Genomic DNA, 24,101 nt, shown 5'->3' on the forward strand with positions numbered 1-24,101 from the left:
CTCAAATAATATGCTTTACTCTTTCTATTCTCTCTACTCTACCTTAAGAATCCCATCCTAGTATATAAATCTCAATTAGCTATGATAATGAAGACATCAGAAATGCAACTGGATTCTTTTAGCATTCTTATTTATAATAGTCATTGCACCAGTTGTTGGCTTGCTTGATTGGTTTACTTAAATGATCTTTGAATACTGCCCTTAACACCACGAAGATGCTGTGCTATTGCTAGAATGATAATGGTCACAAGTTTCAAAGGTAATAAATGCATTACTAAAACCTGTTTAGTAATCAGTAACAATATCAACTACAAATATTTCACATCCATGGAAAACAATATTAGAATTTACCAAATTTAAATTCACCAATATACTAATTAGCATAGTGAACACTAGCATATACCAGACTCTTTTGGATCAGATCACAGGACATTTAATGATCCTGTTAGAGAGTTTAGGGTGCTGGGCTACTTAGGTGAGCTGTTTTTGGGTTATAATCATTGGCGATGTTGTTATCAACAACCCATGTTATTTCTACAACAGCCTCAGATGCACTCCAATATCAGCATCACCATTCAGTGCCCCCTTTCATAGCCACCACACACACACACACATGCATGCACGCACTCACACTAATAAGTACCAAGGAAACAGTAAACTAGGAGAATTACTACATGTATTAAAACTGTCCACTCATAGCAACATTCGACACCCAGATATCTCTATTTCATCATTTCCAAGAGAGCCAAAAATACAGTTTATTGGTGATAGTGTAGCTCATGTGCTTAGTATGCCAAAGGTTCTAGGTTTGAATCCAGAAACCCATGACCGTATTATAAAGAATAAAATATCTTCTCTTGAGGCCTATAATATCTTATAGTAAAAAGTCAGTGTTATTAAGACATTCCTTAGAACTCAATTCCACAAACAAAAAGTACCATTTTATTAATATTTTAAAAATACTCACCTTATTAATTTTCTCTTTGGGATGAGTGAGGAGTGCTGGGAAGTGTGAGAGAGCATCACAGTTTAAAACTACTTGTGTTTGCTCATCAGTTCCAGTGACAATGTTGCCCACAGCTCGCAGTGCAGCAGTCTGAAACAGGAGATGCAATGAGATGTTTGATATTAAGAACTCTTATCAACCAGTGTCAGGCAATCTGGGACAGATTCAGTTGCTCATACAGTTCTTTCACTGCAACTAACCTATCCTTTCTGAGCACTGTATTTCAGGTACTGATCTAGGAACAACAGTGGAAATATGAAATATATAAATTCTAGGCCTTATGTAGCTTAAGTTATTTCAACAGAATTGATATCAATAAAAGGGCAATTACATTATAATTACTACCACGAAGAAATACTATTCAGCTATTAAAAACAAGGACATCATGAAATTTGAAGGCAAATGGATGGAATTAGAAAATATTATCCCGAGAGAGGTAACCCAGACCCAGAAAGACACATGGGTATGTGCTCACTAATAAATGGATATTAGCCATAATGTATAGGATAGCCATGCTACAATCCACAGACCCAAAGAAACTAAGTAATAAGAGGGACCCAAGGGAAGACTGATGAATCTCACTCAGAAGGTGAAACAAAATAGTTACCATCAGAGATGGATGGAGGGAGGGACTGGATGAAAGACGGAATGGTGACGGAATGGTGACGGAGGATCGGGTACAGGGAGAGTCAGGGAAAGAGGACCAAAGACCTGGGATGGGGGAGGCTCTAGGGAGTCTATGAGGATGACTCTAGCTGACTCTTAGCAGTGGGGGATGTGGAGTCTCAAGCACTCTCCTCCGGTAGCCAGGTGGGACTTCCAGTAGAGGGAGGGGAACATCAACCCATTCATAAAACCTTCAACCCAGTATGTGTCCTGTCTACACAATATGCAGGGATAAAGCAGGAGCAGAGATTGAGGAATGGCAAACCAATGACTGTCCCAACTTAAGACCCATTCCAAGTGAGAGAGCCAACTCCTGATAGTATTAATGATATTCTGCTATGCTTGTAGACAGGAACCCCATGTCTTCTGAGAGGCTTCATCCAGCAGCGGATGAAAACATGCAGAGACCCATCATGTGGTAGAGCTCTGGAGTCTTATGGGAGAGTCAGGGATAGAAGTGAGTAAACCAAAAGGGCCAAGAACACCACAAGAAGACCTACAAAGCCAACTAACCTGGTCCCATGGGGGATCAGAGACTGAATCATCTTCACATGGGTCACCTAACAATTGGAGCAAGGTGTGTGTGTGTGTGTGTGTGTGTGTGTGTGTGTGTGTGTGTGTGTGTCCTGTCATTGGATCCCCTTCTCCTAACTGTAGTGCCCATTTGGGTCTCAGTGGGAGAGGATGTGCCTACTCCTGCTGGGACTGGATGTCCTAGGGTGGGGTGGTATCCATAGGAGGCTTCAGAGGAGGTAATGGGGAGAGATTTATAAAAGTGGAACTGGGAGGAGAGGAGGGAGAGGGCTGTGATTGGGATATAAAGTGAATAAGTAAATTAATATAAAAAAAGCAAGTAGTAATTTTTATGTTCAGTTAATTTTCTTATCCTCTAATTTTTCTAATTTTGTTATACAATCTTATTCTTTCAAGAGTTGACAATTTAGTACTTACTAGCTCAATCCCAGGTCCCACAAATTGCTACCATCATCTCTATGTTTATTAATGTGTATATTCTGTCTATATCTTATACAAACAGAAACAAGTCACAGCACTTGGTGGTACTTGTCTCTTTTTATAGCCAAGTACAAATTGGTTAGCTTTAGTAACAGTTTGCTTCCATTTTGGGGCTATTATGAATAATGCTGCTACAGGCATTTGTATTAAGATTTCTGAGTGGACCAGTGTATCTCCACAATCTTGAATGCACAGAACAGGAGGAATATTGTCACACAGTACTCTGTGTCTCACTTTTAAGGACTGTATACTCTAATGCTGCCATAGCAATGTGACCCTTCTTTGTCCACATTGCTGTCTTTTAATTGTAGTCATTCTCAATGTGAACAGTTGTCTAGTTCAACTCACATTTCCTTAATAACTACAGTTTTGGGGCATCTTTTTTCAGGTGCTCATTGACCATTTTTATGTCTTTCTTAGAAAATTGCAAATCTTTTAGCCACTTTTTTGTTCTTTGTTTTGGTATTTATTTTTTTAATGTGTTAGGTTTTCTGCCTGCATGCAGGTCTGTGTACCACATGCATGCCTTGTACCTGAGGAAGCCAGAAGGAAGGATTGGATTCCCTTGAACTGGAGCTACAAACAACTGAGAGCTACCACAAGAGTGCTCAGAGTCAAATCTGGGCTGTCTGGGAGAGCAGTTAGTATTCTTAGTTGCTGAGCCATTTCCCCCATCCTAGGTTTTTAAAACGTCTTAATTTTTGAAGAAGTCAGATAAATGAAATAATATGCCAAACGAGATAATAATTATGTCTAAATTTTAGGGGGAGTAGGGATACAGATTAAGCCTACACGACATGAGAAGCTTAAGAAAACATCTGTTACTGATAAAGTACAGAGCATTAACTTTCTCTGAAGACTGCCTCAAAGACAACTCCTAGCCCTATACTAAAAGCCATAATTCTAAGGCCAGTATTAAGACTAAGGAAGTACTGTGTGAGTTTTTGGTGTGTGTGTGCAATACAACTAAAGTAGTGTTTGAGTTCTGGTGTGTGTGTAGGCACATATGTGCGTGTGTGCATGCATGCGCGCAGTTTCATGTAGCTCAGGCTAGCTGTGTGATCTTCCTTCTATCTCCATTTTGAAAGTGCTGGGATCATGGGACTGTACTACCAGATCCTGGGTAAAGTAAAAACAAAGTAAAACCAACAAAAATAAAAATAGCAAACTTATCACTTGTAAATTTGGGTTTTGCTCAGCAGATCAGAGTTCTTGCTAAATCAAATCCTCAGAAACCTTGTTAAAGAGCCAGTCAAGTTCATGTGTCCACTTGTATCCCTAGTATAGTGGGGATGCTGACAGCACACCCAGTGTCCTCTTCTGGCTTCTGGGTGCATACTTGCTGCGTGTGTGTGTGTGTGTGTGTGTGTGTGTGTGTGTGTGTGTGTGTGTACATAAATCATACATATACACAAAAGATGCAAATTTAATAATAAACATGTAACAAAGATATTTACAATAAATCATACATTTAAATAACTAGCATTGGTCAAATCTTTCTAAATTAGCCGTTTCTATTTTTTTGATTTTTGATACAGGGTTCCTCTGTATAGTCCTAGCTATACTGGAACTCTGAAGACCAGGCTGGCCTTGAACTGAAGAGATCCATCCTCCTCTGCCTCCCAAGTGCTGAGATTAAAGGGGGACTTTTTCTTTAGTTTGCATACACATGTATAATGAGCTTGAAATCATGTGTTTTCCTCTGTTGTTTTCCTTTTATATAATTATTATTTTGAGGCATGGTCTCTCACTGAGCTTGGAGTAACTGAACTACCAGGATCCCCCTGTGCCACCTCAGTCCTGGGCTTACAGGCACAAATTGCCACATCAGCTTTTATGTAGGTGCTGAGGATCTGAACTGGGCCTTTTTTTCTTTTATTCCCTTTAAGCTTCATTGTTGATTCTAACGTCCAGCAAAGGGCAAGAAAGGTAACTTAGGCTATAGCTTTCCTTAATACAACTGCTCAGTTGACTTTAGATCATTCTAGGATTAAAGACCACTTTTACCTTAAAAAATGCAGGGAAGGCTTTCTGGTTCTGCTTTAGCCCTGCAGTTTGACCATCACTGTGTTTGAGTGTGCATGCACGTGCCAAGTACGCTTATGTGGATGTGGTACAGTAGAGGCTGAACTTCGTACAAGTGAGGCAAGTGCTGCACAACTGAGTGGGGGCGAAGGAACGGAAAAAGAAAACAAGAATGGTTTCAGATGCCACCCAAGGTGCTACACTAATTATACTTCTTGGTATTGAAAATCAGTTCTTCACAGTAGTGTCTCCCTGTCTGGTAGGGAAGGGCAGTTCTTAATAAACTACAGTAGTTTTATCTCGATTTCTCCACCTTTAAAACTAAAATAACTCACCTTTTCCCATCAAGGACACATTACATTGTTAGGTGAATAGTATGCTTTAATTAAAAAAAAAAAAAAACAAAACTGTTCATCTTTGAATGCCATGCTTAAAGCATGGTGAGAAAAACCCAATTTAATCAAAATAAACCTACCTGAACTTTAACTTCCTGGTGGCTGAGTAGCGGAACCAAATGAGGAACTATTCCAGAGTCTATTACCATCTGTATCTGCTCATTGCCAGCATCCGTAAGGTAAGATAGGGCCCAGACAGTATCTACCAGTATCTAATAAGTAAAAGAAAAGTTCAAGTATTTCAATATTTTCTCGTTGTAATATTTCCTTTTGATTTTTCTTGGGGAGGGGCATAGGATTTTGAAACAGGGTTTCTGTGTGCAGCTCTAGTTGTCGTGGAACTTGCTCTGTAGACCAGGCTGGCCCCAAACATAGAGATCTACCTGCCTCTGCCTTCTGAATGCTGGGATTAAAGACATGAGCTACCATATTCGGCAATTTTAATAATTCTTAACCATAACATGAGATCTTTCTCTTCTTCCTTCAACTCACTAGAGAACATCAATCTCTATTCTATAGCTGTGTTTAAGATGTGTAAGTTATAGTCCAAGTCCCTTATCAGTATCTAATCCTAATTCAGCAAACTACACATGCAAACTATACAGCATATTAAATAGAAAACCAACCAACCAACCACAGATAAAGATCAAGGTAAGAAATATATAAAAAACAGTAACTCCTGAAAAAATAATTACTTCATATCACTGCTACTATGGGGGAAGAGGGGTTTTGATTAATTTATAATAATGCGAGTCATGTGTTTGATCCTTCTTTGTATTCTAAACCCTACTTCAAACCATGGCCAAAGGACAGTAGGGTAAAAAGACAGTAAAAGGTGATATATAAATAACACAATTGTTTATAAAAAAAACTCCCTCAGGAATAGCAACTATATCTGGAACTCCAAAACCCTTTGAACTCTGTATCAAAAAAAAGAAGTTTAAAACCTTTTCAATTCCTAACCAATATTATGATTAAGACACTAAAGAGACTGTAAAAGGGAAACAGCAGGGTTGGGGATTTAGCTCAGCGGTACAGCACTTGCCTAGCAAGCTCAAGGCCCTGGGTTCGGTCCCCAGCTCAAAAAAAAAAAAAAAAAAAAAAAAAAAAAAAAAAAAAAAGGGGGGGGGGAACAGCACAGCATAGCTCCTTTAGAAATTTAAGAAAGCAGTTGAGCATGGTAGTGCATGCCTATAACTGCTCTCGGGAAACAAGGAAGGAAGAACAGAGTGTGAAGCCTTCCTTAGTTACATACTGAATAGGGTCAGGGTGGAGGCATTCAAAAAAGTTCTAAAGATACACACATTTTTTTTCCTCAAAGAAAAAGAAGCCAACAAACAGCCAACCATGGTGGTGCACATGGCAGCTTTAGGCAAAAGGATTTTGACAGAGGACAGCCTGGGCCATATACTAAGACCCTGTCTTGATAAGCAAAACAGAATACCAAATAAAAGAATTTTTACAAAGTGGTATTAACATATGTAAAACAATTACATTTTAATTTACAAATAAGGATCTTTGTCTAGAGTTTCATCATAGGCTAAAATTCAAGCTGTTTGCTCTTGACTATACATAAAACTTGATACACTCGTGACTATATATAAAATCTTGATACACTCTTGACTATACATAAAACTTGATAGACTCTTTGAAAGTTCAATGTTAAACAAGTACCTAGATCCAAATTCCTCAAATCCAACATGAACTCTTACATATTTGTACCTGATCAAATTGATAAGTTTTCTAATTATAACAATATAATTTCTTTTTTTATTTCTTTGAGGGCTGATTTAAGAGTGAACAGTTCTAACTTATGAAGGCTATACATATAGTAAATGTTATTTAGTAAATGATATAGTATTTGTGAAAGTCCTAAAAAGAAAAATTCAAACAAGAAATTAATATTCAAGCCCAATTAAAAGCAAAACACTGAAGCACAAGCTCATCTTGTGGTGGACAAACAAGAGGTAGGTAAACGAATGGAAAGAAAAACAAAGTTGTTTGATATTTCAATAGTTACCAAGTTGCGAATCTTTGAAAAATAGAACACTGAAATTTGTATTTAATCAAAGAACTTTGCTATAACAGGAGAAATAAGAATGAAAAAGGAACAACAGGTTTTCATAGTTTGATATATATATGTATGAATTAGTATTTAAGCTAAATATTCATTTATGCTTCAAAATATAAAAATACAGCCATGTGTATATATTCTCAAAAGCCAGACTACCAGAGGGGGTTAACCATAAACGTCATGAACAATCAATCATGATAATGAGAGATGACTAACTGCATCTTTATAACAGTTTGATTCCTCACTGAAGCTACAGAAACAGAGAAAATGTAAACAGAACAAATATGTACCTCAATTCTTGAAGTGGTAAAGGATGAGAGAATACAATTACACATTGTTTTCAGTTCTTTCCTATATCACAGTGGGAGTCCAATACACATACATACATATATATATATACATACATACATGCATACATACATTAATATACAAAGAGAAGAATTTACTCACATTTACATCTGTGTGATGAATTAATACACAAAGAGCTGGAAGAATCTGAGGAAAGAAATATGTACAACTTAAACATACACTGATTAAAAGAAAAAACACATAATGGTATTTATTTTTTTTCTTTTGTTTACCTCCTGAATTGTCTCCATTGGTGGTGGTGGGTCCTTGTGGCGACATAAGTTGACCATGACCCAGGTAACATTTCTTAAGAATGTTATAGGAATAGATGGACTTATGAATGAAAGCAGAGGTTTTACAACTCCAAGGCTTATCACATAATCTCTACACTGAGGTCCATCACCTGTAGAAAGGATTAATTTAATAAGATGAATCAACACTAAGCTTTCCAGAAAACAAAGTATTGGGTACAATGATGCAGCTACTATTAGTTTTTCTTTAGTTTTATATAACATATTAGGAATTTAACTGGTAGACATTCTAGGTCTTTGAGCCAAGAGAATCAATATAATATTACTCCTGTCTGTGTCTTTATAAGCTGCTCACTTATAGGCTGTGCGATTCAGCAGTCCAAGAATTCTTTCAAATACCTTGAGCAGACATGTTGTTACCTCAATGATTTGTTCAGTTTAACAAGCTTTCAAATTAATACAATATATGTCTAAATAACTACTGAGGAAATGAATACAGAATTTATATTTATGTTATGATTTGGTAGGGCCTAGTGTGATGGAGATCGGTTTAGCTTCATAAGGAGTTCAAAAGTCAGCCTAGGACACGAGACCCACTATCAAAAGCAAAACTAAACAATCCTCAAGAAGAAAAACTTGCTTGCATTACAACATCTGGTGATGTATTTGATTTAATTCCAAAATGCAAATAATTTTATAGTTGGGGGTTGTGGTGGTTTAAATATGTTTGGCCCAGGGAGTGGCACTATTAGGAGGTGTGGCCTTGTTAGAGTAGGTATAGCCTTATTGGAGGAAGTGTGTCACTGTGGGGCTGGGCAAAGAGATCCTCCTCCTAACTGTGTGAGAGTCAGTTTTCTCCTAGTGGCCTTTAGATGAAGATGTAAAACTCTCAGCTCCTGCACCATGCCTGACTGGATGCTGTCATGCTCCTACCTTGATAATGGACTGAATCTCTGAACCTGCGAGCCAGCCCCAATTGATTGTTGTCCTTACAAGAGTTGTCTTGGTCATGGTGTCTGTTCACAGCAGTAAAACCCTTACTAAGACAGTAGCCATAACAACACGAGGGTCAAAGCATTAGGAAGGTTGAGAACAACTAATTTAACAGCTTCATACCTAAAGCTTGATACAAGAATAAAGGAGGGAGGCACCTAGCTATGCAACATCATTTCTAAAAGCAGTGTGCTCTATACTAGTAAGTTCACAGAGCACGCTGCTCACAAAAACCTCCAAGCATTAACATTTTCAAGTAGGACCTAAAAGGGGCAATAAATCAGAAGAATGCTAAATACTTAGATGCAAATAATTGCAGTGGCAAATACTTATAATCTTTAAATTTAAGAGGCTGAGGTAGGAAAAGTGCTCAGCATTCAATGTAACCTGGCCTACAGTCAGCCAGGGAGAGACATAGCAAGACAATGTCTCAAAACAAACAAACAATACCCTCCAGGTAAGAACAATAAAGACTCTGTGACAAGTGTTTAGGGCTGTTGAGATGGCTTGGTGAGTAAAGGTGCTTGCTAACACCCTTAGTTCAATACCCAGAACACACATGGAAGGAAGATGCCATCTGTCTCAAGTTTTTCTCTAATCTTTACATGTGTGCTGCAATACACATGTAAACATGCACACATGGTATGTAGTTTCATACAAACCTATAATATTTCCCAATGCCCACACTGCCTGTTCACAGACATTCTGATGGGGTGAATGCAGAAGCCTCAGGAAAAGTGGGACAGCATCTGAAAGAGTAAATGAAGTGGCAATTAAAGATGAAGAAAATATAAGGCCCTTCTTTTTTTTTTTTTTTGACAGAGCATAATACAAATCATCAAAACTATTTTAAAATATCACTTTGTTAAATGAATTTTGTTATTGAAATAACTGACAGGAAAACTACCATCAAGGTAATTTGTAACATATAAACAATTCCAAACTAAATTCCATATTTTAAACAATTAAAACTTGGACTCAATTACATTTGCTTGTTTGTCATTAGAGAATGAACCCAGGGCAGTCTACAAATTGTCCTCAGATTCTACCATTGCACTATGGCCCTAGCTCAGACTGAAGCCCAATTTCAAGAATCATTCCTTAGAGTGTTACCTTCAAAATCAGTAAAAAAAAAACAAACAAAAAAAAAAATCTGACTTTTCAGGTAATTTTTTTAAATACATTTATTTAGATAGAGTGTATGAGTGTGTGTATTGGTGTGTATGGCTGTGTATGTGGGTATATGTATGTAAGTGTGAATATGTGGCATGTGTATGTATATCTCTGTGTATGTATGTGGCATATAGATATGTATGGCTAAGTATTGCGTACATGTACTATAGAGGTATGTATGTGGTGTGTATGGATCAGTATTGTGTATGGGTATCTGTGTGTGTGGTATATATTGCTGTGTATATTGTATATGGTGTTTATGTGTGTATAAGCCAGAGGACAAGTTGCAAAAATCAGTTCTCTCCTTTGATCATGTGGTCCCAGGGAGTAGACTCAGGTCATAAGGCTTGGCAGCAGGTACTTTCCCTGCTCAGCCATCTTTCCTGCCTTGCTTATGAAACTTTTGGATAAGAAATTTAAATCAGGGCTAGAGAGATGGCTTGAGATGGCTCAGCAGTTAAAGCACTGACTGCTCTTCTAGAGGTCCCAAGTTCAATTCCCAGCAACCACATGGTGGCTCACAACCATCTGTAATGGGATCTGATCCCACTTTCTGGTGTGTCTGAAGACAGCTACAGTATACTCGTCATATATATAAAATAAATAAATAAAATCTTTAAAAAAAGAGAGAGAAGAAAAAAACATGATATGATTCATTAGGCTATTGATTGTCAGGGAACATTGAGTTCTTCAGTCAGAAAGTAATTCTGTTGCTTAAGTGGAAGATAAAACACAAAAATAGGTTTCTACATATCTGAGCAGACTAACATTGCACTTCTGACTTGACTCTTCTTCTTGACTCTTGACTTGTCTTTGGACAGTACTCTGAAGAACACTACATAATTTATATTATGTAGATTAATTATGGTCATAATAAAAAATATCTCCTTTATCTCATTAGTTTGGATACTAAACAGAGCAATGATAAAAAATCCAAAGTCAAGTTGAAACATCTGCACTTGGGGAGTCGGTGAAAGTTGTCTCCTCCTCCTATGCTAGCCTCTTAAGTGTTGGAATTAAAAGCATGTGCCACCATGTCTGGCCAAAACAGTTTATTTTTTACCAATGAAAAGAAAAAAAAAAATTACAATTTTGTTAATTAGCAACTTACTGGACTGAACCACTGCTTGCGTCTGTTCAGACGTTCCAGATGCAATGTTTGTCAAAGCCCATGCAGCTTCAAACTGTAAAGAAGGACTACCAAAGAACAAGTGACTTTTAAACCATACATCTCATATCACCTACATGTCTACCAACTATTCCTTCTCTCTAGTATTTGAAATGTCTTTCCAGCCTTAAAAACATAACCCAATTATTCCATTCTGAAAGTCAGACTTCCTTACTTAGATATTTACTTTTATATTATTCCTTAGTTTTCAACTACTTATCATGCCAGTTTTCAAAGTTTACAAGTTAAAAATAATTTTCAAATTTGTTTTTGGTTCTTACCTTGATTTTAACTTTCAATTCTATCCCACAACCTTTTCCTTTCTTTTTTAAAGAAAATCTCTCTTGAGCTAGAGAGATGGCTCAGCAGTTAAGGGCACTGGCTGCTCTTCCCGAGGTCCTGAGTTCAAATCCCAGCAACCACATGGTGGCTCACAACCACCTGTAATGGGATGCCCTGTTTTGGTGTGTCTGAAAACAGCAACAGTGTACATATATACATATACAAATTTTGTTAATTGGCAACACACATATGTATATATATATACATACATATAAATAATTAATTAAGTAAGTAAGTCCTATTTAAGAAAAGAAAACCTCTCCCTACAAAGCCCAGGCAGGCCTTGAGTTGAGGCTTTCTAACTTCTCAGATCACACACATATATCACTATACTTGTTTGGTTTCTGAAACAGGGTTTCTAGTGTCCAGAATTGCCACTGAACTCATTATGTTTAGCCAAGTATCACTGTGGACTTCTAAACCTCTTACCTCCACTTTTTGAGTCTTTTCCCTTTAAAGATTAAACTAGAAATTTTACCCTTTCTAAGGAACACACTGAAATTGAAAATAATAATAATTATATACTTACTTGTCATCTCTTTCAAGACAATGAACTAAAATAGGCAATATTCCAGATTTTATTAAGTCATCAATTGGTGGATTTCGATCACTGGATAAAAGCTTCCTGTAAGATAGATACCACTTGTAAAACTTAGTGACATGTATTACAATTAAATTCAAACTGGATATAGACATTGTAAATCTGAAGAGATGGCATAAGTATTCTTGGAAAGCTACTTATACTTTATACAATATTTTCTCTAATCATGAAGATCAACTAATAAATTAAATTTACAAATAACTAGAAAAATAGAGTAGAAACTTTGCTACTTTTATTAGCATAACACTACTCTCTCACCACAGTTCTGAATAGGGCAACTATAAAAGACACCTCCTGTCTCTCAAATAGAAAAATAGGCACCAAGCTTTTATTTTTTCTTGTTTAAGTTCCATAAAAACACTTTATCTTATCTTCCTCGGTATCTTCAGCATGTCTTTTGAGTATTTTTTTATATTTCTGTATTTACTCCTTTTTAAGTTGCTGTATAATATTGTTATAATAATTATGTTTCATAATTAATAGTGAGTGTATAGACTAGGATGAATTGAACACTATGATCACTTTAAACATAGCACATTCTGTGCGTGTTTGTTTGTATTTGTTTGTTTGCTTCTTAAACATAGTTTCTCACTATGTAGTCCCAGATGTCCTGGAGTTCACTATGTAGACCAGGCTGGCCTCAAGCTCACTACTCTGCCTCCTGGGTGCTGGAATTAAAGGAGTGTGCCACTGTGCTAAGCACAACTAAAAATTTTTATGTGCAATGTTCATAGATCATTTTAAACTCAGAAAAAAAGTTAGACACACTCAACAAAACATTAACTCTGCTAAAAATGAAATTAATAGGTTTTCAAAATAACCAAAATTATGCATACTGGGGCATATAAAAGACAAGGGTCAAAGGGTGGTATGTTTAAAGCGATCACAGTGTTTGTCTCATCCTACTCTATACACTACTATCATGAAAACCAAACAGTACTTTTTATCTCAGGACCTTTAAAAAAGAAATAAATATAGCAATCCAAGAAAATACTCAGAAGATATTGAGGAAAAACAAGATAAAGTCTGTTCTCATGGGATCTACAGAGTAAAAATAAAAGATTCGTGCCCATTTTCCTATGTGAGAAAGTGCAGGTTTAATTGTACGAAGTATCCTAACAGAAATCTTTTCCTTACTGGAACTTGCTGTACAACTATGTAACAATGTGGCTTAAGAAAGTCTAGTTAGGCTGGAGAGATGGCTCAGTGGTTAAGAGCACTGACAGTTCTCTTGAGGTCCTGAGCTCACTTCCCAGCAACCAAATGGTGGCTCACAACCATCTGTAATGAGATCTAATGCCCTCTTCTGTGTATCTCACATATATAAAATCCTTAAAAAAAAAAAAAAAAAAAAAAAAAAAGTCTAGTCAGAACACCATCCTATTATTTATTATCTTAGGAATATGAAACTCCTTATCTTACCTTTCAACTGCTCCATGAGGTGGCTTCATTTACCTGACTCTAAGCCTGGTTTCCATGTGACCTCATCTCTAAGCACTTCGTATTCTAATCTCCTCACTATGAATGGCTTGCCAGTATTTTTATCACTATTTCAGACTGTACAGGTTCCTTACCACCTCTCAATGCTAACAGTATGTATCACGGCATAATCCCACACTGGCTGCTGGGTGCCACTACTTTTAAATAGCTATTTTCTAGTACATTCTAAAAAATTACTATTACTTTCTTTTTTTAAAAGACAGGTTCTCATACATCTAAGACTAGCCTCAAACTCCCTATGTGGTTAAGGATGATCATAAATTTCTGTTCCTCCCACCTCCACCTTCCAAGAACTGTGACTACAGGTATGTGATAATATACTAGTTTTATGCAGAGCTGGGTATTAAACAGGACTCTGTACATACTTGGCCAGCATTCTACCATCTGCACTATATCCCCAGGCCAGAATCTAAACTTCTCAAAGAAAAAAAATACATCACACTTTGCTAGTAGGACATCTGGAACTGGCCCCAAAACTACAAACTTGTTTTCATAGTGTGGGAACATACAGTGTCTGTCACTGGGGGGCGGGGTGGGGAGGCAGAGGAAAATAGACACCAATGGTTGTAATTAGTGCTGGATTCAGCATGGGACACGGCAGGAAAGATGTACCCACTGGTGCAATGGTAGCCTGACTGTTAACAAAGGTAATCAACTGCTTTCTAATTGAATCTGAGTCCTATTCCACAGAAGGGAATTCATACCAGGTACTGTAAACATGGTCAAAAGTCTATGGTTAGGAAGTTGATAGGCCTCAGAGGAAACTTCCTACAATTGTCATTTGGCTAAATTATCATGCCGCCAAATTGTGTTCTATATGTTTATACACATAGATTTGTGTTTGGTCAGAGTAGGGGTTTTGTTGTTTGTTTGTTTTTTCCTGTAATGGTTAATACAGAGACTTGAAACTGTCCAAAAGTATTGAGAGTGACTGTTAAGTGTTCAGCCCAAAATGGGGCATCCACATCTACATGCTATCCCTTCTAGGATCAGAGAGCATCACAGAAGTAAGTAGAGAAAGTATGTATGTAAGAGCTGAAGGACCAAGACACTGCTGTGAAATGCTGTCCTCAAGATGGAACACTGTCATGGCGCTCATGAACTCAAAACAGCTACGGTTAAAAGAGCAAGCCTCCAGCACAGATGAGGGGGCTCAGCAGGTCTCACTCCTAGTTAAGGAGTTGGTGGCAGCTGATGGCTACTGAGAGACAGTCATTTCTTTGGAGGGGTGGCCATTGGTAGGTTATCCAAGTCCTAGTGGATGGCCCCACACCCATGAGTATACGGAATGGGAAGCACTAATTTTACTTAGAAGGTTATTTAAAGAAACTTCTTTTTAAAAGGGAGGACATGAAGTTTAGAGGGAGATGCTGAGGAAGAAGTCATGGAAAATTAGAGGAAGTGAGAAGTAGGTATGTTCAAAATACACTATATGCATACACTATATTTACTTTTCTATAAAGAATAAAAATATTGTATTAAAATCAAGAAAATAATACTGCTTAGTATTTTCCAAGTATTGCTCATAATACAGTGCTTAGCACAAGTGTAGATAAAAAAGTTTAAAATTTTGTTAGTATTTCTCGACTAAGGATGTAGGAAATTAAGTATAAAGACTTAATAGATAAAAATGTTTTAGTGCATTAACTGGAGCAATTTTAGAAATCAGAACTTTCATTTTTAAGGATTTATTTTATGTATGACAACTTTCTGCTTGCATTTGTGTTGTGGGTCAGAGGAATGCCTAGTGCTGAAGGAAGAAGTCAGGGGTGTCAAGTCCTCTAATCCTGGAGTTATGGGTAGTTGTGAGCTGCCATGTGGGTGCTGGAAATTGAACCCGGGTCTTCTCAAAGAATATCAAATGCTCTTAACAGTAGGCCATTGCTCTAGACCCTGCTTTTCTTATCTGATAATAAGAGACAAGTATCAAATAGAATATGAAATCACTTTGATACAAGGATCTTGATTTGTGTTACAACTCCAATAGTTTTACCTGTAGTTTCTTTTACAGTAACATTGTTAACACAGTGAAAAAAGATAAATAAGTCCTAAAATTATAATGAATTAGTTTGTTCTTATATATCTCTGAAGTTATCACAGGAATTCCCTGGAGCCCACAGTTAAAAATTTGACAATTAGTGTCTTAATCACCCTTCTTACAAATATAAATGTACTGTTTCAGAACATGATTTCTCATGCCAAATTGTCTAAGAAGTCTTTAGCCTATGGGATACAATAATGAAGCAATTTTCCTATTTATTTTAGTTAAGGTAAACACATATAAGTAGGACATGTAATAAAATATAAAAGATGCACATTTGATAAGATCACATGGATCTGTGAACATTTTTGTACTCTGAAATCTTATCAACTACAATCAGTAATTTATTAAAAAGTTATTTTGCATGAATAATCCATCTATATCAATATACAAAGAAATCATGTTTTTTAAAACAGTATAACTATGTTATCCTCGATATACTAGTTAATTCAGAGATCTTTCTCAATAATAAACCATGTGTGAGTGTGTGTGTGTGTGTGTGTGTGTGCATGTGTATTAATATATGTGTGGATGCACATATATGTGAAAGCCAGAGATCAACCTCAGAATCCATTCCTCAGGAGTCAGCCTTCCTGTTTTTAACAGGTTTCTCAGTGACTATGCTGACTGGTCAGGGGAGCCCCAAGGATATTCTATTTTCCACTTGCAGTCCTAGGATCACAGGTCAGCACTACATGTTCAGCTTTTGACATGGATTCTGGGGGCTTAACTTGGGTCCTCGTGCTCACACAGTAAGTACTTTCTAGACTGAGCTTTCTCCTTAGCTCCTCACTAAGTTTTTCTGACTTTTTCCAAAAAAAGTATGACAACACAGGTTTCACAACTAAAATGTGCAAAATGACTTGGCATTTCTGGCCTTAAAACAACAGCCACAACAAACCTAGCATATATGCAGCAATATATCTTAATGCATGCTTACGACTCGGTTCACTGTGGGGTGTAAGTACTGTTAGAAGACTTAGCTAACTTAAACAGGGGTCTGAAGAACTTGAATTTGATCATGTAACTCACCTAGCAGCTTGAACTGCACTTAATTGAATTCCTTGGTTATCACTTGAAGCATTCTGTGAAAAAAAAGTAAAGCAATTTATCACAAGGATATACAATTAGTTGTTTAGTTTAGAAAGTACAAAGAGAGGAGAATAAAACCCAACTTACTTGAACAATAGCTTCTAGAGAGGTATTTTGCTGGCAAGAAGTTAAAGAGAAAACAAAGTTAAAAGGTAATATTCAAATATTGTGTTTATAGAAAATCTTTCACTAAAAGTTTTAGATTATCAGAAAAGCATAACTTACCACTCTATAATCACCGTCTATATCAGAGTCTTCACAGATATCTTCTTGTGGTACATTCCTTCTCTTTAAGAGATGTTCATCTCTTTTATTCTGTAAGAGATAATAAGTCAAAGAATTTCAGAAAAGCAGTTAACTATTTTCATATAAAAGTAACCCTGTACCTACAAACTGAAAAAGCGCCTTTTAAACTTAAAAACAAATGCAAAAAAATGAAGTCAAACACCAACTTAACACTCATCTAAATGGATCCCAGTCACAAACATTCATTTCCAATGAACTGTGAACTATTGTAAAAACAAAATAAAATAGTTTTATTAAAATGAATAGTGTGCAGTTTAAGTCAGAATCAAATATATACATACATACATATACATTCATACATACATATAAATATACTCAAAAGTACTAAGCCATTTTACACATCATTTGGAAGTATGTCTTTATCACCTCAAAGCAAAAGTTGGGCAGTTGAAAATTAGGCAAAAATCAACAAAAATCAAGGATCATTTGAAATTTATTTGAAATGTTTTGGAGCAAACAAAAAATTATATTCAACTTTAGTCTACTTTCATATTTTAAAAGTAATATGATAAAATTAATATGTAATAAGTTACCAAGACAGAACTATTACCATTAATAGAACTACTTAGTTCAACTTGTATCTCATATCTATTATTGGGAAGTGGGTAAGCTCTATTCTGCCACTGTTTTCAATAGCTTTTCAGGCTTAGTTAAAACAGTAACAAAACTTGTTTGGAAGAAAAAGAAATGCTAAGCACCTGAGATTGAACAAAAAGCTTAACTATATAATACAATTTCATTATAAAACAGGTTGTATGTTTTACAAAAGATAAAATTCTTAGTATTTTCTATATATGCTGTTATTAGAATTATTTCTGAAAATACCAATAGTGGCTATACTTACCTTTCTTAATTCAACTACAACTTCATTTCGTTGTCTTCTCATAGTCTACAAAGAGTAAAAATAAATAAATAAAATATATATAAAACCCATATTAATCATCCAGAAAAAGCAGTTTTTTGTTTCCATCTCCTATACATTAACCTTTCTCTAACTGCATTTTCTGATCTTTCATAAACATATTCCAAATAGATGGTTGATTCATCCTTTCATTTGCACAGATACAAAATCTAAAGCCATGTTTTCATGGACTATGTAGTCACTTATCCAAAATCTTCCTACCTTTCATTATCTCTTCTGCAAAGTCTTCCAGCCAACTTATTCTCTCTCCAAGACCATTGCAAATGCCTCCTAATAAATGTCTCTCTTGTTCTTCTTTTTAAAAATATTTATTGTATGTGCATGTGTGCACATGCACACCTAAATGTATATGTATGTGTACCACGTGTGTAGGAGCCCAGAGATGTAGGAAGACTGTATCAGATCCCCTAGAACTGACTGGAGTTAAAGGCAGTTGTTAGCTGCCATGCCAGTGCTAGGAATAGACCCTAGGTCCTTTGTGTGTGTAAGCAAGAGCTCTTAACCCTTGGGCTAACTCTCTGATCCTGTCTTGCTCGTCCTTCCTAGCCTATGCTTATCAGAGCCTGTCATCTTTTGGTATAGTATTTTTAAACACACACACACACACACACACACACACACACACACGCACGCACGCACACCGGACACCGGGGGGGGGGGGAGCTCGCTCGCACTCATGCACGTTCAAGTGAGCAATATTGGTACACAGCATTTCCAGGATGGATCAAGATTGTTTTAGACTTAATATCTCTCTGTACTTCTGTTTCTTCATCTACAAAATGGTAGGATAGGAGGATTTTTTTTTTCCCTTCTATTTTTTTGGTGGGTGGATTTTTGCAACAGCATCTCACTGTGTATTCTTGGTTGGCCTGGAACTCACCATGCTGACCAGGTTGGCCTAGAACTCACAAAGACCTGCCTGTCACTACTTAGAGTGCTGGCATGTGACACCACTCTATCACTGAGCTTTATCTCCCATACTTTTTTGCTTTTAAGACAGTGTCTTACTTCCCAGGATAACCTTGAACTCACCCATGCCCACTCTGAAATGTTGTCCTCTCACCTTAGTCTTACAAGTTGGGATTTACAGGGCTGTGCTACCAGACCCTCAGCATACTTACATTTACAGTAAGGCTTAAATAAGTGAATACGTGACTCAGATGCTTCCTGTGAGGTGGTCTTATCATTACTGTTACGCCCTCAGGTTGGCATGCTCCCCCACCATCTGCACTGTTCAGTTTTTTGAGTCATTCACCAACTCTCCATATCTAATACGATCCTTTATCAATCTTATTTTCTTCATGTCATGTATCATATTCTAAACTACTACACAATTTAATTGCTTATTGGCAACCCCCACTACAATAGTAATCCTTTCTCCATGTAAGATAACAAGGATAAGCATTATTTCTTCTCAATTGTCTTAATTTTATTTGTGCAAAAACCTTGGTTCCAATTTTTGATCACATTACTTTATTCTGTGGTCTTCTGATTTTTTGGTACAGATAAGAATTTTAATAATTACTAAATTAAAAGCTGCTAACAAAATAAGTATTGCAAAATTAATAATAAGCTATGAAATACTGAGAATTTTAAGATCTAGCATCTCAACCTGAAAAAGAACTCTATTCTCTTACATATTCATACAAATGTGAAAACTGAAGCTTGTATTACTAGTTCCAAAACAGGATTAGAATCTAGTATCATACAAAGCCCTTAGCAGTAAGATGTTTTCCAAACATCTGGAAGTAAAATTCAAGTCAACTTGAAAGTCTAAGGCTCATAATTAAAGTAAAAGCAATTTCTGTAATGTGAAAATCTTGAAACCCAAAATCCTCTAAAAATCCAAATTTGGAATGTTGACAAGTCTGAAATGACAAACTATACACCACAAACTGTCTCATGTTCAAAATTATTTGACACATTATATAACTTTATCATTTAGCTAATGAATATATATCACATGAAATATAAATGAATTTCATGTTTGAATTTTGGTCTTATTTTAAATGTACACAAAATTTTGAAAAGGTAAAGAAAGATATTCTGGCCCCATGCATCTTGGATGAAAGATATTCAACTTGACCAATAAGCTTTGCTTATTGTAATACAAAACAAACAACTCTATAACAAAAACTATGTTCTCATGTAGACTATTGTACCTCTAACATGAATTACATAAAGAATGCATTCAAAATGGTTACTAAGACAGACTTCTGAGGGACAGTGGTATTAAATGCCTGGGAAGGTTTCATTAATAAGCACTGCACCTTAAAGAAAACAGGAGTGTAATGAACTTAACTTTCTTCATATTAGGGACTATCATATAAGTCCCTCCTATACCATAATATATTCTATTTATTAAAGTTTGAGGTTTTAATAATTTAGAATTAAAAATGAAAACCAAAATACCTCAAACTCAAGGCTAGCCTGGACTATATAATCAAATCTGTCTCAAAACCCAATTGATCTACTTGCCCCTACCAAACAAAACAAAACAAAACAAAAAAACAAAAAACAAAAAACCCCCAAAACAGAGAAAGCCACTGATAAGAATGGACTCAGTTTAACAATGCAGTAACAACATACAATTCCAAAAGACTACCAAACTTGCTAGAGGCGTATTTATAAACCATAGCGCTAAGCAAAGGATAAATGAGGAAAGGAAGAGGGACTGTAGTAGAAGGTTGCAGTAAAACTTTAGTTCAGAACTTTAAAATTTATAATTTTTAAATTTGTCATACAGTTACAAAATCTTAAATTGAAGCAAAAGAAAACAATTATAAAAAGTTTAAGCAATTGTTTCTTAAAGAATTCAAAGTGTTATTTCTTTCTCAAAGGTATGCATGTTTTTTTAATTAAAAAATATTGGGGGTTGGGGATTTAGCTCAGTGGTAGAGCACTTGCCTAGCAAGCAGAAGGCCCTGGGTTCGGTCCTCAGTTCTGGAAAAAAAAATTTTTTTCCATGTTTATATCATTATGCTTGGGATTTAATATGTTCCCTGCTCTTAATAGAATACAAGGTCTAATACCTTTCAGCTAATAGCTATTTAATTTCCAGTTAGTGACTACCTAACTCCTGTTAATTTTCAAGTCACTTTTTAACCACCCTTCTCTGAATCTCTAAAAGTAATTCATAGTATAACACAGTGTAAAAATTTTGGTATTTAAACTTTTCTTGGGCAAAACCAAGATTTATAGTAATTAGAACTTATTCTCTTTAGAGAAAAAAATTTAAAACATTTTAAGTTAGTCATATAAAGAATCAAAAAAATTATACTTTGATTTTCCTTCAGTATGTTACTCATATCTCAGGGAGGTTAACTTAGGTAATATTAAAACAAATGAAAACAAAAAATTAAAATATTAAGTCCAGACAGAAGTGGCCCACGTCTTTCATCACAATACTTAGGAGGCAGAGGCAAAAGGATCTCTGAGTTTGAGGCCAGCCTGCTCTATAGAGTGAGTTCCAGGACAGAGAAACCCTGTCTCTGAAAAAGAAGAAAAATTTTGTGTATAATGGAATACATTTTAATGGACTGTAATAAAGACTACATTATTCAAAATTTGTTAACCATCAAGCTTCACACTTAAAATTAACCAACTGTACAGCTACTAAAAATTTAACATATGTAAATATACATATGCCTCCCCACCCAAAACATTAATATATCACCATTTCTAATCTGTTAGAAAGGATTTATTCCACCAAGTATATTTACAGACACCTATAGTATCAGTAATCTGGATTCAAGGCAAGAAGGCTTGTAAGTCGAAGGCCAGACTAGGCTACATAATGAGAGTATCTCAAAAACAAAACCACAATTCAAGAAAAGCTTATTAACCTTCTTTTGAAAAGCACTAAAGGGGCTGGGGATTTAGCTCAGTGGTAGAGCGCTTACCTAGGAAGCGCAAGGCCCTGGGTTCGGTCCCCAGCTCCGAGAAAAAAAAAAAAAAAAAAAAAAAAGCACTAAAAATACAAAGATGGACCAGATACAGCCATACCCTTAAGAAGGCAGTGCTCAAGCTAGTGAGATGGTTCGGTGACTATAATCATTTGCCAACAAGCTAAGAATTTTAGTTGGATCCCTGGGATCTATATAATGGAAGGAAAGAATCAACTTCACAAGCTGTCCTCTGAAACAAGTGATGCACATGCACACATACAATATAAAAAGTTTTTTTTAAAGATGGTTGTATTTGTATGACAGAAAAATATAGTTTGCAAAGTATTAAGACCTAACATTTAGCAAATACTGTACCATGCAAACATATGACTCAATTTTATTTATTTAATAAATTAACACACATGCACAGGATTGTAGTACACACAATTAAAGTAGAAGAATTTCCAGCTCTAGAACACAGTAACATCTTTAAACAGAAACACAAACCTAAGGTAGTTTAACAGAAATACTTGCTCTTTTTATTCTTTGAGATAGCATCTCACTATGTAATCTTGGCTAGCCTCGAAAGTGTAAGAAATTCACCTGCCTCTTCTTACCCAGTGCTGTGATTAAAGGTTATCCATGCCTGGTCTAAAAGGTAAATAGTTAAGATGACAGATGAGCTAAATTCGTGACCAAATGATTTAGATGAAGATGTTCCAAACATATATGTGTGTGTGTGTGTGTGTGTGTGTGTGTGTGTGTGTATGGGTATATTATATACATACACACATATTTAATTATTATTATTTACAAAAAGAAGCTAAGATAAAATAAGGCATATGCAGCCAAGAGTGGTGTTACACACTGTAATCCAGCACTAAAAAGGCCAAGAAATCAGGAAGATGAGCTGATCTCAGTTCAAGACAATCTGGGTAACACGGGGAAATACCCTATCTCAAATGAAGTACACACAGACAAAAAAATAATGTTCAACATTCTTAACTATTAGGGAAATGCAAAAAAAAAAAAAAAATCAAGGTTACATTGGGATTCCATCTCACCCCATGGCTATCAACAAGAAAACCAAAACAACAAATGCTGATTAGGATGTACGGAATATGGAACACTTAATACATTGTTGGTGAGAATATTAACTGTCACTATGGAGGGGGTTGGAGAGATGGTTCAGTGGTTGAGAGTACTGGCTTTTCTAGAGGACCCAGATTCAATTCCTAGTGCCTACATGGTAATTCTTAAGTGTCTGTAGGTCCAGTTCCAGGACATCTGGTGCCCTCACAGAGATATACATGCAGGCAAAACACTCACGCACATAAAGAAAAAAAAAAACCTGACACTATGGAAATTAGTGTGGAGGTTCTAAGAAAAAAAAATCAACATACATGTTATATGATCTAGCTATACTATTTGTGGGTATGTACCCACAAAATCAAAGTCAGCTTACTATGAATCCCCAGGTACCCATGTTTACTGCTGCACTTTTACCAAATGCCAAGTCACAGAATCAGTTTCAGTATCATCAACAGATCAATGTATAAAGCCAAACTAGTATACATACACAATGAAGTTTGAGTCAACCAAAACAGGATGAAATTGTGTTGTCTGCAGGAAAATGAGTTGAACTAGAGATTATATTACATGCAATAAATAAGTCAATATTTGTCACAATGACAAATATTGCATGTTCATTTTTTCTCATCTATATAATTTAGGACAGAAGGAAAGGGACATGAGATTCAAAAGGGTATCTATAACATGGGAGAGGGAAAGAGAAATGAATGGGTAGTAGCAAATCCAATCAAAGCACATGTATACATTATGGAAATAAAGCCTATTGCTTTTACAATTCATATACACTAGTCTTTAAAAGGTGTTATGTGCAGGATCTATGGAAGAATGTCAGATGTGAAGAATGGAGGGAAACAAGAGCCCATCAGTTTAATGAAAAGTCAAGTATACTTTGTTTCATTGCAAGTCTCAGCCCAAAGAAGCATGAGCATAGAAACATTTTGTGAGCACAGGTTATTTACCCAATTAATATGGTCAACCAAGAGGTAGTGGAAGACTAAGTTTTTGATGCCTATAATTATACATAGATCATTTCAAAGTATGGCATGTAGAACTATTTCCTATATTGCTTTAATAACTTGCCAATGCTAAATGGCTTCCTGCACTGAACAAGCTCTATACTTTTATCCTTTCACTTTTATTGAGAAGAAATTTGAATTCGATCCTCATACTAATAATGTGCACTAATTAGAAACTTAGTATCTCTA

The 24,101-nt window shown here is 35.9% G+C and overlaps 1 protein-coding gene and 1 non-coding gene across 2 annotated transcripts in view; both read right to left on the bottom strand.

The window, feature by feature from the left end:
- The window catches only part of Kpna4 (karyopherin subunit alpha 4), a 55,089-nt gene that overhangs the window by 10,753 nt on the left and 20,235 nt on the right, over positions 1-24,101 (bottom strand). Inside the window, exons 2-12 of the mRNA NM_001014793.1 lie at positions 17,840-17,884; positions 16,915-17,004; positions 16,777-16,806; positions 16,630-16,682; positions 11,985-12,080; positions 11,057-11,142; positions 9,435-9,521; positions 7,762-7,931; positions 7,631-7,675; positions 5,187-5,318; positions 968-1,096 (exon numbers count right to left, since the gene is read on the bottom strand). Coding sequence (NP_001014793.1) covers positions 968-1,096; positions 5,187-5,318; positions 7,631-7,675; positions 7,762-7,931; positions 9,435-9,521; positions 11,057-11,142; positions 11,985-12,080; positions 16,630-16,682; positions 16,777-16,806; positions 16,915-17,004; positions 17,840-17,884 — 963 coding nt within the window. The remainder of the gene's footprint in view (positions 1-967; positions 1,097-5,186; positions 5,319-7,630; positions 7,676-7,761; positions 7,932-9,434; positions 9,522-11,056; positions 11,143-11,984; positions 12,081-16,629; positions 16,683-16,776; positions 16,807-16,914; positions 17,005-17,839; positions 17,885-24,101) is intronic.
- Positions 413-739, bottom strand: Scarna7 (small Cajal body-specific RNA 7). The gene has a single exon (XR_015679553.1).

The sequence above is a fragment of the Rattus norvegicus genome, chromosome 2 (assembly GCF_021556685.1).
Source record: "Rattus norvegicus strain SHRSP/BbbUtx chromosome 2, alternate assembly SHRSP_T2T, whole genome shotgun sequence".
Taxonomy (NCBI): domain Eukaryota; kingdom Metazoa; phylum Chordata; class Mammalia; order Rodentia; family Muridae; genus Rattus; species Rattus norvegicus.